The 22,413-nt window shown below is 35.9% G+C and overlaps 1 protein-coding gene and 1 long non-coding RNA gene across 6 annotated transcripts in view; one reads left to right on the forward strand and one right to left on the reverse strand.

Moving 5' to 3' along the window:
* Positions 1–10,059, forward strand: part of PTBP2 (polypyrimidine tract binding protein 2) — a 73,453-nt gene extending 63,394 nt beyond the window's left edge. For 2 of the 5 annotated variants that reach the window (XM_007421813.3, XM_088128409.1), the window contains 6 exons: positions 5,507–5,661; positions 7,095–7,128; positions 7,534–7,626; positions 8,904–9,120; positions 9,226–9,303; positions 9,426–10,059. In XM_007421813.3, the coding sequence (XP_007421875.2) occupies positions 5,507–5,661; positions 7,095–7,128; positions 7,534–7,626; positions 8,904–9,120; positions 9,226–9,303; positions 9,426–9,558 (710 nt within the window). In that variant the 3' untranslated portion in view covers positions 9,559–10,059. The remainder of the gene's footprint in view (positions 1–5,506; positions 5,662–7,094; positions 7,129–7,533; positions 7,627–8,903; positions 9,121–9,225; positions 9,304–9,425) is intronic. The other 3 variants (XM_088128406.1, XM_088128407.1, XM_088128408.1) reach the window with 3 other exon arrangements.
* An 813-nt stretch (positions 10,060–10,872) lies between these two features.
* The window catches only part of LOC148214148 (uncharacterized), a 57,838-nt gene continuing 46,297 nt past the window's right edge, over positions 10,873–22,413 (reverse strand). Inside the window, exons 2-4 of the long non-coding RNA XR_015793453.1 lie at positions 17,540–17,697; positions 14,537–14,599; positions 10,873–11,206 (exon numbers count right to left, since the gene is read on the reverse strand). This is a non-coding gene — a long non-coding RNA (uncharacterized LOC148214148). The remainder of the gene's footprint in view (positions 11,207–14,536; positions 14,600–17,539; positions 17,698–22,413) is intronic.

The raw sequence follows: 22,413 nt of genomic DNA on the forward strand, positions 1-22,413 counted from the left end.
TCACAAGTAGTGACCTGACACAATGTGCAGAAAGCAGAGAGTCTGCCCCATAAATTGGGGCAGGGCCAGAAACTTTTCACATCACTTTATATGCTTTGAACTAGTGTGCCTATCTAACTGTGGACTACAGGCTGAATGTCAAGTTTGCAGTATAGAAAGTTAAAAGCCAGAATCTCCAGCAGATAACCTCTAGGGCTCACTTAGCTGTTGAGTGTATTTAGTGAAAAAAGATGTTTATCAAGGGAACAAAGCAAGAAAATTTGGTAGATTTGCCCTGTGAAAACCCCAGCCAGAGGGCTAATATTAAATTAAACAGATGGAGAAGAATCTTTGTTTAACAGATGGGTAAATGAGATCATTTAGCTGTTAAGATTAGTGTCCACTAGTGAACCCAAAAGCAAAAAGAGAGCAGAGATATTTAGGTAGTACTTTTTGATTTCTTAATGAAGTCCTTAACATAATGCTTGGAGCAAGAGACATTGAAGTTTCCCTATTGTTAGCTTCTTTATTTTTTTCCAGAGTATACAAAACAATGATCAGGTTCAACTTGGATTGGTAAAAGAAATGTTCTATAAAGGCAAGCCCCAAAACAAGCGGTATCATTTTAAAGTTATCATATGCATGTGAGGAACAAAAGCGATAACTCTCTTTCTAGCTAGGGATGAATACATATTTCATGAAAGCTAGTTGCTTGTTACATTTGCCACTATGAGTAAAAATGTAGAAGCCTCATGTAGTAGCTCTCCTACTATTTCAATTCTATGAAATAAGGAGTTCAGAGACTTTCTTAACTTTAGTTTGTTCACTACAGTTTTATGTTACTGCTTCTGGCCTGTGTGAAGCTTCAAGTTGCATTGTTGAACTTTTTTCAGGTATAATATGATTTCAGCACCTTTTTCAAAAGATCAACTCTTTGATCATTTTCCACCCATACAGTTCCCTCACTGAAGGATCATATGGATTTTGGGTACTACTTTCTTCATCCCATTTGGCCTCCGTGTATTGGAATTTAATGATCCTCAAGATTGTATTCCTTGTCATTTCAGAGGTCTTTTTTGTTTGGTTAATTGGCTTTTGTTTGTCTGAGTCATAGTTATATTTATAGGATGCAGTAGTTCAGCTTTCTGAATTTAATGCCCTCTGTGTATCATTCCCAAGAAACATGGATCAGAGAGTTTCATCATTCATCCTAGAGATTGCTTCTTTATTCCATGAATTTTCTGAGAATAGGATGACACAGTAGATGTACATGGGAAATTATAAGTTTTATTGGGTGCTGTGATTGACATTCTGATTTATTTGCTTTCTATACATTCCTTTATCTAAAATCGTGGTGGGCTACTGAATCTAATTTCATATTGTTTTCATATTCATATTGTTTTCACTGGCCAAAGCAGTAACCTGTGCTATCACATACCTAGTAAAAGACAATACTACGTCACTGGATTTTGGCAGTCTCTATCAGTGAAGGATTTGTGTAATTTGTGACATGCAGATCTCTGGTTCAATCTTCATCCTGTATAATTTGTCAAATAATTGTATTTCTGCAATTATGGTCCCATTTAATAGCAGATAGACCTGCCCTAGATGGGATTCATAAGCATGTTTTGCTTATAAATCTCCCCATGTTCAGAAATTCTGCCATCATTCCCAAAATACATTCTGTATGGATACGTTCTAATCTTTATACTAAATGTTCAAAGAGCCTTCAAAATAGCTAGGCTTGGATAACTTAAAAGAAAAGCTTACTTGTGCATCCAAATTCCCTCTAGGGTTTTAGCCTTCAACTGTCCTGTATGGGTAGGTTAACATATTTCCATTTGAGACATGAAATAACATAATATCCATGATTTCCACAACCCCTGAGGAAACTTCTGTAATTCTCTCACCAAGCCCAAATTTGTATTTTAATGTCCTAGGACATTATAACAAATTGTATTCTTCCTTCGCTAATAAGTTTGTTTTGTTCTGTTTTGGTTTTTTGGTGCCTTTGAATCAGTGTTGGCTCCTGGTGACTGCCTGGACAAGTCCCTGCAGTTTTCTTGGCAAGGTTTTTCGGAAGCGGTTTGCCATTGCCTCCTTCCTAGGGCTGAGAGAAAGTGACTAGCCCAAGGTCACCCAGCTGGCTTCATGCCTAAGGCGGGACTAGAACTCATGGTCTCCCAGTTTCTAGCCTGGTGCCTTAACCTTTACACCAAACTGACTTCCAATAATAAAATAGTCCATCTTTTATTCAGTATAATGAATAGTTTGCAGAATGTTAAAAATGGATAACTTAAAGTATACTTTTCAATGTTGTGTCAGATGCTTTTAGTACCCTATCATGGAACAATAATGGCTACAGGGAGAATTTTTTAAAATACATATTTAAGCATAAAAAGTTGATTGTAATAAAAGTCGCTATCATATTAGCACCTTTTAGTGAATATGCAAAGAAAGCAGATTGTGGACACTTACTAAGATGGACAGAATGATAAAGGATGATTAGGAGTCTAGTGACCGTTTGAAAAAAGAAAAGGGCTGGGGGAGCTCTTCCACCATCCATTTAATCACTTTTACAAAGATATGATGATGATAAAGGTTATACTGTACTGATCTTTGCGTATCTAGTTTGGTCCAAAGAATATCTTTCTGAAAATGGAAATGGATCAGTCATATGGCTGAAATTTGTTGCATGATTGTTTGGCAGGATAGAGAGTGGGGGAAATAAAAGAACAGCAGTTACAGTGGATGTTTTTTATTTTTATCATAAACAGAAATGTTATTTTTTCTATAAATTTTATTAAAGAGGTATTCAACAGAATGAAAATAGTACAGATTTTAAGTTGAAAGTAAGAAGGATAAAGAAAACTAAAAAGTAAGTAGAAAGGCAAGAGAAGAAAGTTACAAAGAAGGGGCTTCCAATCTTAACAGCAGTTATAAATGTATTTATTTTTATTTATTTCATTTATTTATCAAATTTATATAGCCATATTTATATTTTATCCTCTCTCTAAGGTTACATCATAATTTCCTTCTTTCCATAATCTGCCCTTTCTAATCCAAAAATCACCAGTTCATTTTTTTCTTTTTCTCAGCAAAAAGTCCATAAGGGGTTTCTAGTTGCTAATAAATGTAGTAGTTGATCTTTCTCTAAGCAGACAAGTTAATTTTGCCACCTCTGCTAGTTCCATCATCTTCACCAACCATTCCTCCATTGTGGGTATTTCAGATACTTCTTTTCCCATTTTTGTGCATTTTTGTGCATATAATAGTCTCTCAACAGTAATCATATATAAGAATAGTCTTCCATGGCTCTTTTCTAATTGTCTATTAATCCTGGCAAAAAAAGTTCTAGGTTCGGTTGAATATTAATTTTTAAAATTCTTTGTATCGTGTGTATTTGAAGCCAAAATTTTCTGGCTTTTTTACAAGTCCACCAGGCTTGATAAAATGACCCTTCGTGTTGTCCACATTTCCAACATAGATTTGAAGTATCTTTATATATTCTACACAATTTTTCTGGAGTCATATACCAACAGTACATCATCTTAGAAAAATTCTTTTTTAGTTGTAACATAATGTAAATTTAAGTCTTTTTAACTACGTATTTTCCTATGATTCAATCAACATGTTATGACTAAAGTTATTAGCCAATTTTATCATATATTCTTTCACTTGTTCTTCGGTTTCAGATTTCAGTAAAAGTTTATACTTTTTAGCGATTGCATGTTCATCATTTTTACAGAGTTCAGCTTCACATTCTGACTTCTGCTGTTCAATTCCAAATGTCCAATTATCTACCGTCAATCCTTCTCTTAACTATGCATACGAAAACCATTGAAAACTAAATCCCTCTACAGCCAGCTGTTCTTTTGATTTCATCTTATATTCTCCATGTTCTTATTCTAAAAACTCTCCATAGGTTAACCACTTCTCTTTGCCTGCTGTTTCTTTCCTATAAAATGCTTCTTGTGCTAAGACCCATAAAGGCATTTTCAGGCACAGTCTGGGTTTATATCTATTCCATATTCTCAATATGACAGTTCTAATATAATGATTCTTATTTTACATTAACCTTAACTTTATCATAGCATAAAAATCCATGCCACCCAAACCTCAGATTGTGTCTTCTAGTTCTAAAATTCTCTTATTTCTCAGCAGAATCCACTCTTTCATCCAAACCAAGCATCAGGCTGCAAAATACAATTTCAAGTCAGGCAATTCTAATCCTCTTCTTTCCTTTGCATCTTAGAGGTTTTTTTAACCCTTGGGTTTTTTCCCCCTTGCCATACAAACTTAGATATATCTTTCTGCCATTGTTTAAATAGTACAACAGTTGTCAGAATAGGTAGTGTTTGAAACAAAAACATCATTCTAGGCAAAACATTCATTTTTATCGCAGAAATTCTCCCCAACAATGATAATTGTAATGTTATCTTATAAAAAAACTCCATAATGCATATGGAAGCTTATATCATAATTTGGAGAGGGAGGTGTTGCTTTTAAATTTGGGGGGGGGAGTAGGGTATGGTACTATACCTAGTATTACTACTACCACCAGATTTTGGTACAACTTGCAAGTAATTTTTCCACTCATTACCAAAGGATACACAATATAGTATATGCACATTTTTATATTAATCTCTGCAATATTGAATCATAGTTTTACAAGATATTAGTACAGATAGATTTCACACTTAGGATAGATAATTGTGAATAAACTATTCTGGGAAAGTAATGTCATGGAATATAGTTTGTAACCCTTACATAGGGGCCTTTTCTTTAGAAGGCATTATGCTAAAATAGTGGTAATGATGACTTCAAAATTAGGAAAGCTGACTGTCCTTGTCCATTGTAGAGTTTGATGTTTATGTGGCTATGTGCTTTCCATCACTTTTGGTAGGTAATTTGCAATATATTAGAGGCAGCTTGCAGATTAAGTAGTTAACATTATTAAATTCTGAAGGATGATGAAATACAGAAATGCATCCTGTTTTCAGTAGAGCACAGTCTTTTCCCTTTCTTATTTTTTCTTATAGAATATTTATGTATTTATTTAATTTCTCCCCCACCCATCTCCCCCCAATGGGGGACTCTGGGCAGTTCACACAAAACATTAAAACCTTAAATACATATAAATACATAAAACATAAAAATTTTAAAAAACATTACTAAAAAAGAGGAAGAGAGTCCAAGATGATGAAGGATCTGGGGCTGAATATGTGGGTAAAAATGCTTCAAACCCAAATCTATGTGGAGGTATCTTAATTACCCCATTTACTAGACGTGATTTTTAAAAAAGAAAAAGAAGCCTAAGCCAGAATCTGTTGTAAAAGAAATAACATCATTTGCTGCAATTTATATTAGTCAGTTGGATAGCAATATAAGTTTCCTATTTCCACAGATTCTCTTGACTATATTTAATTTTATCATAAAGAGTTGGTTTCAGCAGTGGGAACATTAATTAGACTATATTGGAGCGACTTGTGTGTGTTTCGTAAAATATGCTTTATTTTAAAATTAGGGCTTCCTGTTGCAGCTGTTCCAGGAGCGCTGAGTCCTTTGGGTATTCCAAATGCTGCGGCGGCGGCCGCAGCAGCAGCAGCTGGCCGTGTGGGTATGCCTGGAGTTTCAACTGGTGGCAATACAGTCCTCTTGGTTAGCAATTTAAATGAAGAGGTTAGTGTATCTACTCTCTGTTCAGCATTCTTTTTTCCTTTATCATGCTTCATTTTTTGAACTTATGTACCTTTCTTATGTTGAGCTTGCTTCCACATCTTAAGATCAACCTTTTATTTCTTCATGTTACTCCAGATTGTGTTATAGCTGGATTCCAGTATATTCTATACTGTTAAATACTTTTGTTTTTGGAGGTAGCCAGCATTTTTAAAATACCCTTTCCTACCTATGTTTTGAGAGAGAGAGAGAGAGAGAGAACATTGCATGTTCTGGATATTTTTTAGTTTATTTTTACAAGTATCAGTGTGTTCCATTTTGAAACATAGAATTTAATGAAACTTCTATTTTGCTTTTGTATTTGCTCCTTTACTTATTCATTTCATGCTTACACATCTCTGCTCTTTTTGTTGTATTAATGTATGTGAACAACTCTAACAAATTTTTCTTTGAAGGTTCCTCCCAAAGATCTTGATGCGGCACTCTCCAATCTCTCTTAGTAATTTTTCTTTTCTTTTGCAGTTGCTATTCATTTTGTCTCCTTTTTTAAAAAAAAAACCTTCATTTTATTATTTCCTTAACTCTGAAGTCTAAGATACTTTTAGTTTTGCATTTTATTGCCTTGGATCTTTACTTTGACTTGCTGTGGAAGCTGGTATGAAATGTGGGATAGTTTGTATCAGTTTGTCTACTTTGAATATGTGTTCCATTTTACTGGCCTCTGTTTTAATATTGAACCATTATACTTCTCTCATTTTTGTCATTCATAGTCTTGCGTGTTAAAATGGTTGCATCAGAGTGCCATTTGAAAGACTTTTCCCTGCATTTCATAACCAGCCATGCTTATGCAGTTAAAGTTTAGAGGATTTTTTTCTTTTAAGTTTCTATTGCATGTTTTTTTTTCCACATTCAATTGAAATGTAATTTACTGTATGATATGGATGTACTTTACCCATATTTTTGTCTTGGGTGACTACATTTTACTCAGTTTTTCTTGTACAATACATAAACCAACCATTTTCTGACCAAATTCCTGCATTTCCTATGTACTGACCTATATTTTATTTTTTTTTTTTGTTCCCCACTTCCTTATTTTTCTTCTGCATTGCTGTTTCCCTTCCCCATTTCATCCTCCTCCCTTTGTGCTCACCTACCCTTTCCCTGTCTCTTCCCAAATTCCCACACCCTCCCCTGTCCTATCCTTTGCATTCCTTGTCTACAACCCCTGTCTCCATTCCCTATGTTCATGCTTCTGTGCTTGAACAAAATGTTCCTCGGACCAACTTGCCCCAATTAACCGCCTTGAACCATGATCCATGACCACCTCACCATTCTGCGGGAACCACCCTTCGTTATGGATGATCTGTTCATCTCCGCTCTTCCTCGACTCTTCTCTCTTCTTGTCTTATGCTGCTTGCTCTTCTCTCCTTCTAAAGATGGTTACGCCCCAAAGTCTGTTTACCCTCTTCGGTATGTTATCGTTAGCACTATACTTTTATTATTGATTTAATTATTTGTTTCACCTTAATTCTTATTTATAGTTAGCACTTTGGCTTAAAGTTGAATAGTAAATCTTTTGCTATTTTTCTTTTGCTATTTTTAAACTCCATAAATGCAAGCTTTTCTTTTAATGCATGTGATTTTATTTTGCATGGTCTTTTATTTAATACCATTCTCATAGCTTTGAGGGTATATCAAAAATGTCTTCCTTTTTTCAAAATCCACCTATTCAAAATCTTGTTCTTCTTATTCATTTGTGTGAATGCTGGAAGAAGTGAAAGACATGTCCGAATGTTTCATTGATGTTTGAAAATATTCTGTTTATCTATATTTAAAATACTATTTCTTTTGGGTTGCTTTTCTAATCCTAAAAAGGTGTTTATGGGGATGTACAGCGAGTGAAGATTTTATACAATAAGAAAGACAGTGCTCTTATACAGATGGCTGATGGAAACCAATCACAGCTTGGTGAGATTAACATGTTTTTTTCTTCCATGTACCATTTAATTCTTGATTTTCACTATTCTTTAAAATCATTTGGGAAACTGTTCATATTTCACAGTTTATAAAACCACAGGTTTTCTATGTGGGTGAATAAAGTAAAGTTGCCTGATATTTTTTGGAGATAGATAATTGTTTTCTGAACATGAGGCTCTACTATCAGACAGTACAATGAGGATTCAAATTTACTTTTCAGTGGGTGCAGGTACAGATTTTTTCTGGAGTTTTGTTCTTTATATCTCAACCCTGTATACCCATGAGATAATTTATTAATTGCATAGGCGGATGGGTAGGAAACAACAGAATATTGCAGACTTTCCTGCTCTTTTCTTCCCTAGTTATGTTAAATATAATTTTATCTTTAAGGAAGGGAAGGAGACTAATGAGGATAACTTGTTAACTTCCCTAGTTATGTTAAATATAATTTTATTTTCAAGAAAGAGAAGGAGAGTCAATATTTATGTATATGGCATGTTACATAAATTCTTTTACATTTTGCTCAAATTTAAAAAATGCACCATTGTTTACTGTTTGAATAAAAGAAAGTTCTGCTGAAACATTTCTATTTAGATTAATATCATAAAACTGATCTACCTAATTACTGGTAGTAATTAAATCATCTGGTTTGTATATTAAATGAGGCATTCTTTTTTTTTCTTTTGCTTTATGGAATACATGGTGCTGTGAAAAAAAGCTTGGAAATTAGTTTTACTTTTAAGTAGATACTAGTAGAAGTTGGAAGAGAAAGAATTCTAGACAAACCTGGAAAATCTGGAATGGAAAATGACCAGAGATGTCAACCTTCTTGCTTGTAGGGCCTTGCTTATAGAATGCCCTTCCCAAAGAGGCATGCCTCTATATTACTCTCTTTTCAGTACTAGGCATTCTAAGACATTCCTTTCGTCCAAGGATTTCTATACTATGGTATTCAGTTTGAGTTTAGATGCCTGCCATACACTGGAATGGTAGATTTACTCTGCTTTATTTCTCATGCTATTTCTTCATTATTGTGTTTTATTATTTACATTGTTTTCCTATTTTTTAAAACATTTTGAGAAACTTCCAGTATTTCAAGTAACTTTGATATTGGGCAGATGAGGAAAAAAAGTGTAGCTATATTTCATTTCTCCATTTAATAAAGGAAATTGCCATCAGAGGCTCTTTTTAAAATAATTATATCAAAAGTTTTATTGCTAAATTGATAGAAGAAAGACTAAAGCAAATTACTTCTATTATTTTTCTAGCTATGAGCCATCTTAATGGGCAGAAAATGTATGGCAAGATTATTCGTGTCACTCTTTCCAAACATCAAACAGTTCAGCTACCTCGAGAAGGTCTTGATGACCAAGGATTAACAAAAGATTTTGGCAATTCACCTCTTCATCGTTTCAAGAAGCCCGGTTCAAAAAACTTTCAAAATATTTTTCCTCCATCTGCAACTCTTCATTTATCTAATATTCCGTAAGTACTGGCTAACAAATTACTTGAAAAATTCATTTGAAAGCCAAATGTTAGCTTTTAATTCTTTCCTGACTCTCTTCTCTCTTTTATTTCTTCTTTTTGTAGACCATCAGTATCTGAAGATGACCTGCGCATGTTGTTTGCTAATACTGGAGGCACTGTGAAAGCATTTAAATTTTTTCAGTAAGCACATTTTCTTTGAAACTTCATTTAAAATGAGAGAGCAGCTGTCTTTGGTAAGAATAGGATTTATATTAAAACTTTCTAGTATTGTTTTCGTATCTAATTTCATTGCTTTGTTCCAGAAGAGATCACAAGATGGCTCTTCTTCAGATGTCAACAGTAGAAGAAGCTATCCAGGCTTTGATTGATCTGCATAATTACAATCTTGGAGAAAATCATCATCTGAGAGTTTCTTTTTCCAAATCAACCATTTGAAGGGAGATATCAAAATAATAAGGTTGTATCACATTGTTTAGTGTTGTCATCTATGACTGTTCGGGAAAGCGGGGACCAGAGATGGACATCTGTTTTTCATGCTGTTATCATTCCTTGATTGTTTATGTATAAATGAAACGAAAAAGGATTTACAAGGAAGAAGCAGTGATATTATCTGCTGGTTTTGCATATGTTTATGAAACCATTTTGTTTAAAGGGGATTCTGAGGAAATCCCATAGTTTTTCAACTTAGTTAACATACGTGCCTTAAAGAAGGAAAACTTAGAGTTGCATTTACTAGTTAAAAATTTGGTTGTTTGGGGCACATTATATGGGAATTAATAGGTGCAGTCCAGTGAATGTTAGGTTTGCATTTATTTCATTGAAATCAAAGAATTAAAACGTTGATTTCAGGGAATTTGCTGCACCTAACTTCTGCAGGATTATGCCAAATATGTATTAGGCAGGAGTGTGTAAAAAGGGTTAAGCTTTTTTTTTTTTCTTCTGTTTGGGATTTATTGGCTTTCCATGAATCATTTTTTTAAAAAAATCAGTTGCTCTTCTTAAAGAGAAATGCAGCATATTATTCTTTCTTTCAATAAAAATGGCCTTTGTATTTCAGATTTAGTTTAGTTGAAAATATAGGCTTTAGTTAGAACTACAAAGACGCAAAGAGTTAATTTCTTTAAAAGTCTGAAAAGTGATTCTTCTGTTTTTTTGTTTGTTCCTGTGGCTTTCAGCCTCAGTGGGAAAAGAGTTGTAAAGTCTTAACCTTTTTGTAAACACACTCTGGGGCGAATCATATAAATGTTGGCACTAAGTAATGTCTTGTTTGTGGCTGAATATTTTTTGTAGATGTTTTTTGAAGTTGACATAACTTACATGCATTTAAATATATATTGCCATTTTTAGTTAGTAATTACAATTTGAAATATGGTTGTGGATTTCTGAGCATGTTCAGACTGGTCTAGCTAGTTCAGGAGTTGGTGCATGTATTTCAAGGATGAAGAAAATGTATTGCAAACTTTTGCAGAAAGATTAATAATTTTTTGGCAGTTTTCTTTATAAAAAAAACAAAAACAAAACTGACAACCAGGTGGGACCAAAGTTTATGTGCCTTTAGTCTTAATTTACCTTGCATTGTAATATTCAGTTTTAATAAATCTCTTCAAAATATTTTATATCTAGAAATGGATCTGCCTTTACTATAAACATGGCTCAGAATCTACAGGAAAAAAAAAATTCATTTGAAAACAGTTCCTCTATCAATCTGGGCTGTTTTACTGATTCTGTTCAAATGACCAATACTTTTGCAATTGATGTACTTAGTTCCAAGAGTCATAGATTATGTTATCTATGTAGAAAAAGGTCATGTATATTTTCTATTAGTTGAGTTTTTACATCTTTAGAAATGTAATATTTCAGTATAGTTTGAAAGCGGCACAATTAAAAATTAATTTTCTAACAAAGTTGGGAGGTTTGATGGTTGTTTAATTTCTTCTTATGTGTACGCTGCTTGCCTCTGTAGCATGCTCAATAAACACTTCTGTAGCTCTGTATTCACCTCTTCTGTCTTTCTCTGCTGCCTTTTCTCTCTTTTCTTCTTTTTTTCCCACTTCCACTGTGCTTCTGAATTCATGTTTATTCTCTGTCAGGGTGGGAAAAGCATAATAAACTAATTTTATAACTTCTGGATTTATGCAATATGAAAATCAAATGCTGTGGAAAAAATAACAGTTTGGACAGCATACATACTTTGTACATTTGGAAGACTAACCACTTTGCTTATGGAAATTGATATTAAACATTTCCCACCCTGTTATATAACCTACAGCTTTAAAGACATAACTTTTTATTGTAGCTTGTAAGTTCTATCTTTTTTGTTTTTAAAATAGATTTATGCACTAATTGACTTTTCAGATTTGCCATGCTTCTGCTGCAGTTCATCTTCCATTTTCTGTGTCTGCTAAAAAGCCTTTCCACTAATCACAAGGTACTATGTGGGCTAAACACAAAACTGTCAAGTTGCTCAATGGAGGGATGGGAAGGAGGAAAAAAGATGGAGGGCAGACCTTGTCAACTCCTAAGTATAACTAAAAGGTGCTGAATATTATATTATCCTACTTTTTAGTAATTTAACTTGTTTTACACTACTTCAGATTCTTATTGTATATATTTCCCAAATTATTTTTAAAATATCAGAGAACTATATGTAGCACAATTTATTTTAAAGCTTGATTTTTGGTTTTTTATTTAAGCTAAGTCTCACTACACAATTATATATGATTGAGGTTTATTCATTTCACTGGGGTCTAACTTATAACTTTATACCAAAAATCCATGTTTAAATAACAACATATTGATGATTTGTTTGAGGGTCTTTAGGAAACTTGAACTAATTCAAATAACATATTAAAGAGTCATTTTACATGAACTCAAAGATAATATCAGGGACTTTTAAACATCATTATTCCCTAGTTACATGCCAGAACTTCTTCACTTGTGTGGGAGGACATAATCCCAATTAATAACTTGGCCAGTCTTCATATATGCCTGTGAATAGAATTTGAGAAACGGGGGAAAATATCTGGTAATGGTAAATTCCTTTCATCACCTAGCATTCACCAATAATGCAATATTTGTGTTTAAATATCTACATTGAAAGTTGTGTGTACTTTAATTTTTTTGATCTTTCAGAAAAAAAGTTAGGTGATTTATAATACAAAAGCAGACATTAATGTAAACCATACATGCTGTTCAAAGAATTTAATATAAAAGGCATCTTTTGTCATATAACATTTTCGGAAAAGCAACTCTCCCACATTCCTGCTAAACAAACTGTTTTGCATTGTGCAATAGATTGACTTGATTGCTTATAGGAGAAAAGACAAGTGGTGTACTGCAGAGTCACTTAGCTTTGCAAGGTGGATGTGGATGTGGAATAAACCCATTGCATTCATTCTGTGGTATTCCTCTTAGCCAGACTCTCTGCAAAGTGTCCAAGGCTGTAAAATCTGGAGATGGGTTTCTGGGCTAAAAAGCATACATTATATATGTTTTCTGTTAACTTCCCCTTTTATTCCTTGAAGTTTCAGCATTTTGCTGGCCTATGTTCTTTTATAAATATATAGGATTTAAATTTATGTTGGTCTTCCTTGAAACAAGAATGAAATAGGTGGGCATCTAAAACTAGAATTTTAGAATTTTAACAGAAGACTGTCTGCCAAACATGTTCCTTTCAAGGAGTTCCTGACTTGTCTTGCTGAAAACGTTTCCTTTCAGAGGGTAAAAGAAAGCACAAGAGAATCAACTATGGTTTCATTGATGCTAGCCAATAGGGAGAACTTAATAAAGAAAGTGGAAGTAGCTGGAACAGTTCTTAAGTTTAAGGAAAATTAAAGCTGAATGTGGCCCAACAATTACTTACATGATATATAAGATCATGTGCCCTGAACTGATGGCGTTCCTAAAAAAAGTTACCAATTGCAATTACAAATAATTCCAATGAAGAGAAAAAAAAGGAAGACAGCAAGAAAAACTGAAAAGTTTATTAAAGTTTTGAAAGTAAAGAGTGTATAGAAGAAGAAAGGTCAACAAGTCATTAAAGAAGAGTATATATAGGAAGCCAAGAATTATAGAAGATAGTCACAGAACAGTTACAGCCCAACAGTTGGCAATGGATGACAAAAACAATGGCAACACAACAAAATGTTTTCAGAAATGTTCAGAATATGAGTTAAACATTTTAAGTATAATAAGCCAGTATATCAGCTGCTTAATAAAGACAGCGTAACACTGACAGGTAGCAAAAAAAAGGTAGAACTATTGCTTACTAAATTTCCATATGTTACAAAATTGGATGTGATAGTAATACCTTGGAAAACAAAGTCAAAATGATCTTAATAGGTTAGAGAAAAAGACTGAAAATAACAGAATGAAATTAATAGAGACAAATTCAGAGTTATTCATTTAGACACATAGTTATACAGTAGGGGATACTGGGCTAGACAAGAGTACTTGGTGAAAAAGTTCTTGGAGGGTAGCTGACTAAAAATTAAATGGATGTCATCAGTGTAATACTGCCAGTTGTAAATTCAGCTGAATGAACAATATAGTTTCCAAATTGCAGGAAGTAATCATTCCACTTTATTTTCCATTGGTTAGACCTCAGCTCAAGTATTGTAGCAGTTCTGGCAGGACAGTTTAAGAAGAATTCAAACATTGGAACAGATTCAGAATAAGATTGTTCAGGATGATTTATACTATTAGAAACAAAGCCATATGAAGAGAGATTGAAGAAGCTGGACATGTTTAATTTTGAGAAGACTAAAGAGGGAATATGATACTAGCCTTCAAATATGTGAGGAAATACCACACAGAATGTCAAGATCTATCCTCAGTAGTTCCAGAGTACAGAATATGAAATTTTGGATTTATCTGTCACATTGGCTTTGCTTCATTGAAAAACAATTCAGGTGTTTGTGTTTCATTGGAAGTTTTGAAATATTTCTGTTGGTTTGACCTTAGAAAACAGTGGGAACTCAGAAAAAACCCTTCGCTCCCTTGCTTTTCTCCCCATGACCACAAGAATAAATAGGATGTCAGTTCATGCTCACTTCTAGGAACTAGCCAATCTTAGGAGAAATCAACCCTAATTTTATTTTTAAAAATATAATATTCAATAATATTTTATAGAAATTATATAGAAATAGTTTCCTATGCTGGCATTCAGTATGCCCTGGAGAAATACTGATAAAAGAGAACGTGAAGTGGGATTGGCCTGTTCTGTCACCCTTTCAGGTATCTTCACCAGTGCAGTCAGGCAGAAAGTGAATCCTAATTAGCCCAGAAACATAAATATTTCTTTCAAAAATCTGTTTAAACCTTTTAATGTACATTGCCTAAGCCTTACAGTCAACAGCATAGACTGTCTCAACCTGAATATTTACATGCAGATTCCATCTGAAAATTTATTTACCATATTCAGGGTTTTACTCTTTAGCTTGGCTCTGTCTGGTTGCCAAAAATAGGTCTGCAGTTTCTGCTTGATGGAATGAGAAAATTAGTAAAAGAAAGAAGTGCTGCTGTCCAAGAGAAAGAGACTGGATTACGGAAATACCCGATGTCTTCCATTTCTGGCTGCTTGCACTTATATCCTAAAATATTCAGGAGAAAACAAAAATACACTTGAGTTGTACAGATAGCGTCGCTCATCAAATTGTTGGGGGGGGGGTACTTGAATTAATAGAAGTGAATATGTGTAGCTCAGGGTTGAACTGTGGAGTCCTTGGGGTTCTCTGAGCTTGGTTGTTTTCTTGCAAATGTTTCATTACCCAGCTAGGTAACATCTTCAGTGCTAGAATGGAATGGGGTTTGCTCTCTGTTTATATACTGTGGCATGCCCTGCCAGTGTTGGTGGGAGTGGGGGTTTTGTTTTGTTTTGGGTTTTTTTGCTCTGGTAGTTCCTTGATTAGGGTATTGTTTACTGCTTGATTGTATGTCTGGTGGTAATCTTGGTGTTAATCTCTGCTTATCTGGGTGATGATTGCTGGTGGGGAGATGTTCTGGTCTTTTCCTTTCTATTGTCTCTTTTGAATAGCGTGTAGATGTTGTTTATCTCTCTGTGCCTGTTCATGGCTGCCTTGTCTGAATACCAAGCTTCCAAGAATCCCCTTGCATTTTTGGATTTAGCTTGGTCTAACATGCTGACAGTTTCCCAGTTGAAACTATAGTTAAGTCTGTCCATGAGTTGTGAGATTAAACAGTTTTCATCATGTCTTTTGACTGCTAGTTGGTGTTCATGGATGCGCTCTGCAAGGATTCCACAGTACTTGAATTCTCAAAGGGACTAAACTCTACTAAACAGCCAAGCCAATATGTTTGAACATGTCTTCCTTGTACAATGAACCATGCATTGAATAACTGCACAAACATTTTAGAATGCTACCCTGTCACCTGGAGATGCAGTTTGGTGGGCAGATGTTCTGCTTGGTAACTGTTGCAACATCTGACCAGATTTTGGTGTTGGCTGCCCAAAACTGGAGAAGCCAGAGCCTTACTCTGCCTTACTAAAATAACATGGACATTTCTGTGCAAGCTAGCATACCATTCCTCTCTTCTTCCTGTCAGTACACCAGTTGGGAATCCTAAGACAATGTTGACACACTTGGCCCTATCAAGGAGATTCTCAGTAGCTTGGAATCCAGACTCTATCTGTTGCTGGGAATGGAATGTCCACCAGATGGTACTAATGCTTGCTCTATATCTAAGGACTTTAGACAATATATAATTCCACTGTAAGTTTGAGCTACCAAGAGTTTTTCAACCCAGCTTCTCCTGGAGTTCATCCAAGGTCTTTTCTAAGAAAAGAACAAATTGCAGAGCTTGGCCTATCAAGGCTATCTCTGACTTATTTGCAAAGAATGGCTGAAGTACAGAATCTGCCTTGGCCATGCTTCTCCACTCCTGGGGATTGAGGAGGCACATTGAGTGCCTTGCCATGTTGGGTAGATGGAGTTCCACTGGGTAAGGTTAGCCAAGACAATCAAGTGCAGCTTGATGTGTTTCATACTTGGCTATCCTCAGACTCAATATGTGCGTATATCAATAGTAATGCATGGTCTGATTCCTCTTGATCACCATTACTATTAATTTTGGACTTCAATACAGTAGGGGGCAGATCCTTTTCCTCCTGACTTACCTTCAGCCTCTTGGGTTGCTAACAGAGAGTAGCGACTTAAGTGAATGCAGAGTTAACACCATTACCTACTCCACATCCTGGTAAGAGCCCTTCCCCAAATACTGGGCCTTTCTTCCACCTCACCAACATAATAACTGGTGTCACTACTGCTTCTTCAGGAAGGCTAGGCATATTACTCCATTCAGTAGTCATTAATTCCAAGAAGCTGGACCAAAATGTTCTAATAACATTTTCTGAAACAAAACAAAACACTTAAAACAGCATGCTTTGTTCCATCTTCAAAACAAAATATTTAAAGTGTGGATTTTGTTTGGAGCATGGATCACTCAAAACACTTCATATTTTAATCATTTTTCACACACCCTCTTGGATTGCTCCCCATCACTCGATAAATTTAAACAGAGTCTAGACATTTACCCTTTAAAAAATCCGTTTATTTGGATTACACAGTGGGTAATTGGACTCAGTGGCCTAAATGGTCCCTTTCAATTCTGTGATTCTACAGATCAAATGCACTCACACTGAATACACAAATAAAAAGGTTAACAAATGTAACTTATTCCATACATACATACCAACACACTATTCCCTTTCAGGGTAATGAACTTCATGGAAAGAAGAGTCAGACGTAGTAAGCAAACCCCTCCCCACCCCCAACCTCCACAAAGGTAAAACTTAAGGAAATCTAACTTAAACCCTTTACAGTCCTTTCCATACAACGATATCATTGCAAGGCCCCCTTTCTTCCACCAGATCCATACATTGATTCATATATTACCTTCTGCATCTCTTTCTTTTTGACAATCTTACCACTCCATCCCAAAGCAATTTTCTTGGTCTTTCCCTTCATCTCAATCCATTCATTCTTCTTTCATGTGTTTGTTTTGCAATTTGATCCTTATTACTTTTTATTCACCCTTTCATTCTTGACCCAATCTGTTCTTGTTTTACCATGCAGACTTCTAGTAATCCATTTGCACTATATTCAGGTTCTTTTTTGTTTTGTTTTGTTTCTTTTGACATAACTAAGTGGAGAAAGGGGGACGCGGTGGTACAGCGGCTTAATGACGCTGAAAGTTGCCGGCCAGAAATGGTTAACACTTCAGCGGTTCGAGCCCAGCCTTCGTGTAGCAGAGTGAGCTCCTGCTTCCTCCCCCAGTTCCTGTCAACCCAACAGTTCGAAAACTTATGTGAGTAGATAAATGGGTACTCTCACTCCGGTGGCGGCGCCTTGCAAAAGGAGTCGGGAGCAGTTGCCGGTAGCGCGGAAACCGCACTCACCTGAAAAAAAGGCGCAAAGCAACGGAAACCCCGCCTCCTGCGCTCGCCAGCTGGGCTCTGCTCTAGGAAGGAGGCACTGGCAAACCACTTCCGAAACACCTTGCCTTGAAAACTGCAAACGACTCATCCAAAAGCAGTCACTGCAGAGTCGGTAACAACTGAGTGCAGATAAAAAAAAAAAAGTGGAGAAAAACATACTGTTAAACATAGCAATTTTCTCTTCTTTCAACATCCATGCTTTGCAATGAGCTACGTTTTACCTATCTTTCTCCAACCATCTTCCCATCTTTAGCAACCATTTTAGCAAGATACAGGTTACTTATTCCTCCTTTACAATAAAAGTTATAAACCAGTAGCATATTTTCTTTAACATTTTAGCTATTGACATTAAGTGACTCATTCCTAAATTTTGTTCATTATGAGTTGATTCCAAAATTCAAAATTAATAAGAATTGGTACCCTAGTGTTGTCAGGTGACATGCAAATGATGTGAATATTACTTGCAATGCCAGGTGAGCCTTTTAAAAATGTAAATAACTTCAGATACCTTGGCTTTAGTTGATGAAGAGCAAATGTAATGCTGAATGATTTATTAGGATCATTTTTCCTGATTAGTAATTGCATCACATTTTTTAATTTTTGAATTTAACATTATTTGGATGATTCCCCCCACCCCATCTTTCCCTAGCAACATCTTTCTGAACATCCATCTTCCTTCTGATTAGCACTCAAACATTAACTGTGTGCTTTGGCATCTTCTAAAAACCTAGTTGATAGAACCTTTTTATTGTTCATGCTTAGAACTGTCCTCCCAGAGACAGCTTCATGTTCAACTTGATCTTCTGTGTTGGCCTCAAGTGTAGGTCATTTCCTTGACATTGAAGTTACTGAAATATATACTGTATTAATGTTATTTTCCTTCTCTAAAGGTAAAGTTGTTTTCCCCCAATTATCCTTCATGATTTCAGTCTTACAAATTAGTTATTTTCTTTTTAAAATCAATATCCTAAGGTTATTTCTATGGGATGCACACTTTGGTTCCTCTATGTCTCTCTGTTCAAAAATACATTTCGTACTAGGCTACTGCTGAAAAACCATTCCTGTAAGAACTAGCATTATAGTATGCATTTCCCTGTCATTCCTCCTTCGGCATGTGTAGAAATGCAAATTATAATGATATAGTAAAGATAAAAGTAGATAAGATTTGCTATTTCAGAGGCTTCTATGTATTATTTATACTATGTTCTGCCCTCTCATTCACTTTTAAAATAAAAGTAAAGGATGCAACACTCAGTAGAACTGATTATCAAACAAATTTTTTAAATATAAGGTTTGATTTAAAAAAAACAGAACTATGGAAAAATCTCTTTCCAAAATAATTGCTAAAGGTAAGTAAATTATTTGTTTGCTATATACAGTTCTTCCAATGAAATGCCAGATCATCATCATGACCTTTCAGAATATTATTGCTAGCGGGGATTTTTGCAATTATTGGAAGCCATTGAAAATAATAACTCAGACCGAAGTATTTTAGTATATAGCCTAGATTTGATTCCATTTTTGTACTTGGACAAAATGTGCTGGTATCACTTTATTGCTTGCATGAAATCTTATAGCTTTCGCAGAACAAATAAAATAAGCAACTTTATTCCCTCCAGTGGAAATTAGATAGACTTTATAGCACATTCCATTCTGGAAAACACCCCTTTTAAATATATCTTTTTAACGTTAATAAAAAACAAAATAAATACAAAAGATGTATTTGCTTTAGGAAGTTATAATAAAATGTTTCACTTAAATTTGAAAATAACTAAAAAGAGGTTGAACACAAGAAAAACCATGCTGGATCAGACCAAAGGCTTACCTAACCCAGACTTCTGTTCCCACGCAACCAACTATTTTATTTTTTCTCCTTAAATAAAGGGAAACAGGTTCCTATAGTGACCAAGTAAGTCTTGCTACAAAATGCCCATTAATTTAATAATAATAATTTATTAAATTTATATGCCACCCGACTTTGGGCGGTTTACAAATTAGAATTAGGATTGCATATTGTACTATTTTCAAAAGCATAAAAGATAAACTACTTTTTCAAGAGAAGGCACAAGTAAAAACATAACAGGTATCATCAGCTGGATTTCGTCTGTTTTTGCATGGAAATTGAATGATGGGAAAAGGTGATTTTTGCTTGATAGTAAAAGACAAAGCATGCAAAAGTTATAACAACTGTCTTCACAGCTTTCTTAATTCTTTTCTTTTGCTATGAAAATGTTACATTGTCCTAAATTGTTGTTTTGGAGGAGGAGTCTTGCCCGGTTATCTGGGAACAGTTTGAACCTGTTAGACTGAGGAAGTGGACATGGTCCTCAGGACTGTGACCTCAGTCACCTGCTCTTTAGATCCATGCCCCTTCTGGCTTGTTAAAGTGGCCAGAGGGTATTGTGTGAGTGGGTTCTAGCCGTGGTTAATTCTTCTTTGAGTGAGGTGGTTGTTCCTTTACCTCTTAAAGAGGCCTTGGTTCACCCCTCTTCAAGAAGCCATAATGGACAATTTTCATTCAGTATCTCACCTTCCTTTCTTGAGGAAGGTGGTAGAGAAGGTGGTTGCACAACAGCTTCAGAGAGCCTTGGAGGAAGTGGATTATCTGGATCCTTTTTAGTCAGGATTCAGACCTGAGTATGGGATGGAAACAGCTGCACGTTTGGATGATCTCTGGCGTGGGTGGGATGGGGGTTGTGCATCCATCCTTGCCTTACTTGACCTCTCGGCAGCTTTCAATACCATCAAAATACTATGATATCCTTCTGGATCGGCTCAGAGGATTGGGGGTGGGTAGCATAGTGTTGTGCTGGTTTGCCCCCTTTCTTCAGGGTTGATTCCGGTTGGTGATGATTGGGGAGGAGAGGGTTTGGTGCTTTCTCCTCTCCTAACATCTATATGAGGTCACTGGGTGAGCTCATCCATTGCCGTGGGGTGGGATATCTTCAGTATGTTGATAATATCCAATTATACATCTCTACCTCTGGCAAATTAAGCAGTGCCATGAATGCCTTATCCTGGTGCCTGGAGGCTGTGAGCGTCGGGATAGGGAACAACAGGCTTCAGCTGAACCATAGCAAGACTGAGTGGCTCTGGGTTTTAATGCCCACTGGTTCCAGGACTCTGCCATCTTTGGTGCTGGATAGGTTTGCACTGCCCCAGACAGATCCAGTGCAGAATCTGGGGGTCCTCCTAGAGTCAGATTGCTCAGTGAGCGGGTGGCAGTCGTGGCTAGGAGGGCCTTTGCACAGCTTCGTCTTGTGTGCCAGTTGCGCCTGTTCCTGGATTGGCAGGCCCTGTTTACAGTCACTCATGCCCTAGTCACCTTCAGATTGGACTACTGTAATACTCTCTACATGAGGCTGCCCCTGAAGAGTATTTGGAAGCTTCAGCTGGTACAAAATGCAGCAGTGTGGGTAATTATGTGCACTCCTAGAACAGTGCATGTTTCGTCTCTACTTCACAAGCTGCGTTGGTTGCCAGTTTGCTTCTGTGTCAATTATGGTGCTGGTTTTAACCTTTAAAGCTGTTCATGGCATGGGGCCGGGTTATCTGAGGGACTGCCTATCCCCAATTACATCAGCCTGCCCCATTAGATCTGGCAGAGAAGGCATGCTCCAGGTACCATCAGCTAGGGACGTACATTTGGTGGGTCCCAGGCAAAGGGCCTTCTCTGTCGTGGCAGCCACCTTATGGAATACCCTTTTCATTAGAGATTAGCACCATCCCTTTTGATGTTCTGGAAGTCCCTCAAGACCTGGTTATGTCAGCAAGCCTGGGGCTCCCAGGGAACTAGACACATGCTTAGATGGCTCCATTGCTGGGGTTGCTATTCTTATCCTCTTTGTCTAGGGTTTGTACATTTTGTTTCTGTTTTTATCTTTTAATATTTTTATATTTTTATAGTGAGTGTTTTATATATGTGTTGTTTTATCAGATTGTTGTGCACTGCCTAGAGTTGCTTTTTGCGAGATGGGCAGTCATACACATTTGATAAATAAATGAATAAGAGCACACAGATGTTTTCTGTGATTTCACTTAGGGATAAAATTACTCATTTTCATATTGACTTTCATGCTGTAGTTCAGGACTTGGTTATTTTCGAGGGTCAGGGACTGCAGCTTGTTACCCATACTAGCTGGAGGGATACAAATGATGTCACAGGTTAGAGCTGGGCCAATTTTTTCCCAGACCATTTTTCTGGGTTTTGAAGACTAGGAATGTGAGTCCCTCATTTAAAATCCACCACCTTTCTAGAAACCATTGCAAATTGTACAGCTGAATTTCAGTAGTATGCATTTGAGCCATAGAGTGGTGGTTTAAGGGTAGAAATGGAAACTTCTCTCACTTTCATTTCCATCTTTATTTTTGGAAAGAAAAAAGCCCCCAAATTTTTCAGGTAAAAATCCACAATTAACGTTTAACACCACAATTTCAGGTGCTGGGAACCTGTAAATACTGGGGAACTGCATTTGGTCTGCAATTCATAGATTGCGCTCTCCTACCACAGTCGATGGAAATCCAAATAAGATGCCTTTTATCCCATCCAGTTTGTTTTTGTGAAGTCAGTTTTGGTTAGTGAAGACTTGAGAATGAGGTTGAAAAATTTGTAACTGGGTATTTGAGCCCATCTCCCTTGATCCTTATCCTTCTTGGTTAATTTGATCTAGCCAGACTACATGGATCCAGAATATATTAAATGAAACTTTGTACAGTAGAAGTAGTATGCATTGAGTGCTTGATGAATTGGCGGTGCACCAATTCCTTGAATCTTTTGGACTTATTTACTATTTATTTATTTACAGCCCAAGACTATTTTTTAAAATGAATACATT

This window comes from Python bivittatus, unplaced genomic scaffold (assembly GCF_059951505.1).
Source record: "Python bivittatus isolate LINGU-HERP-01145 unplaced genomic scaffold, Pbiv_v1 ctg000700_np1212, whole genome shotgun sequence".
Lineage (NCBI taxonomy): Eukaryota > Metazoa > Chordata > Lepidosauria > Squamata > Pythonidae > Python > Python bivittatus.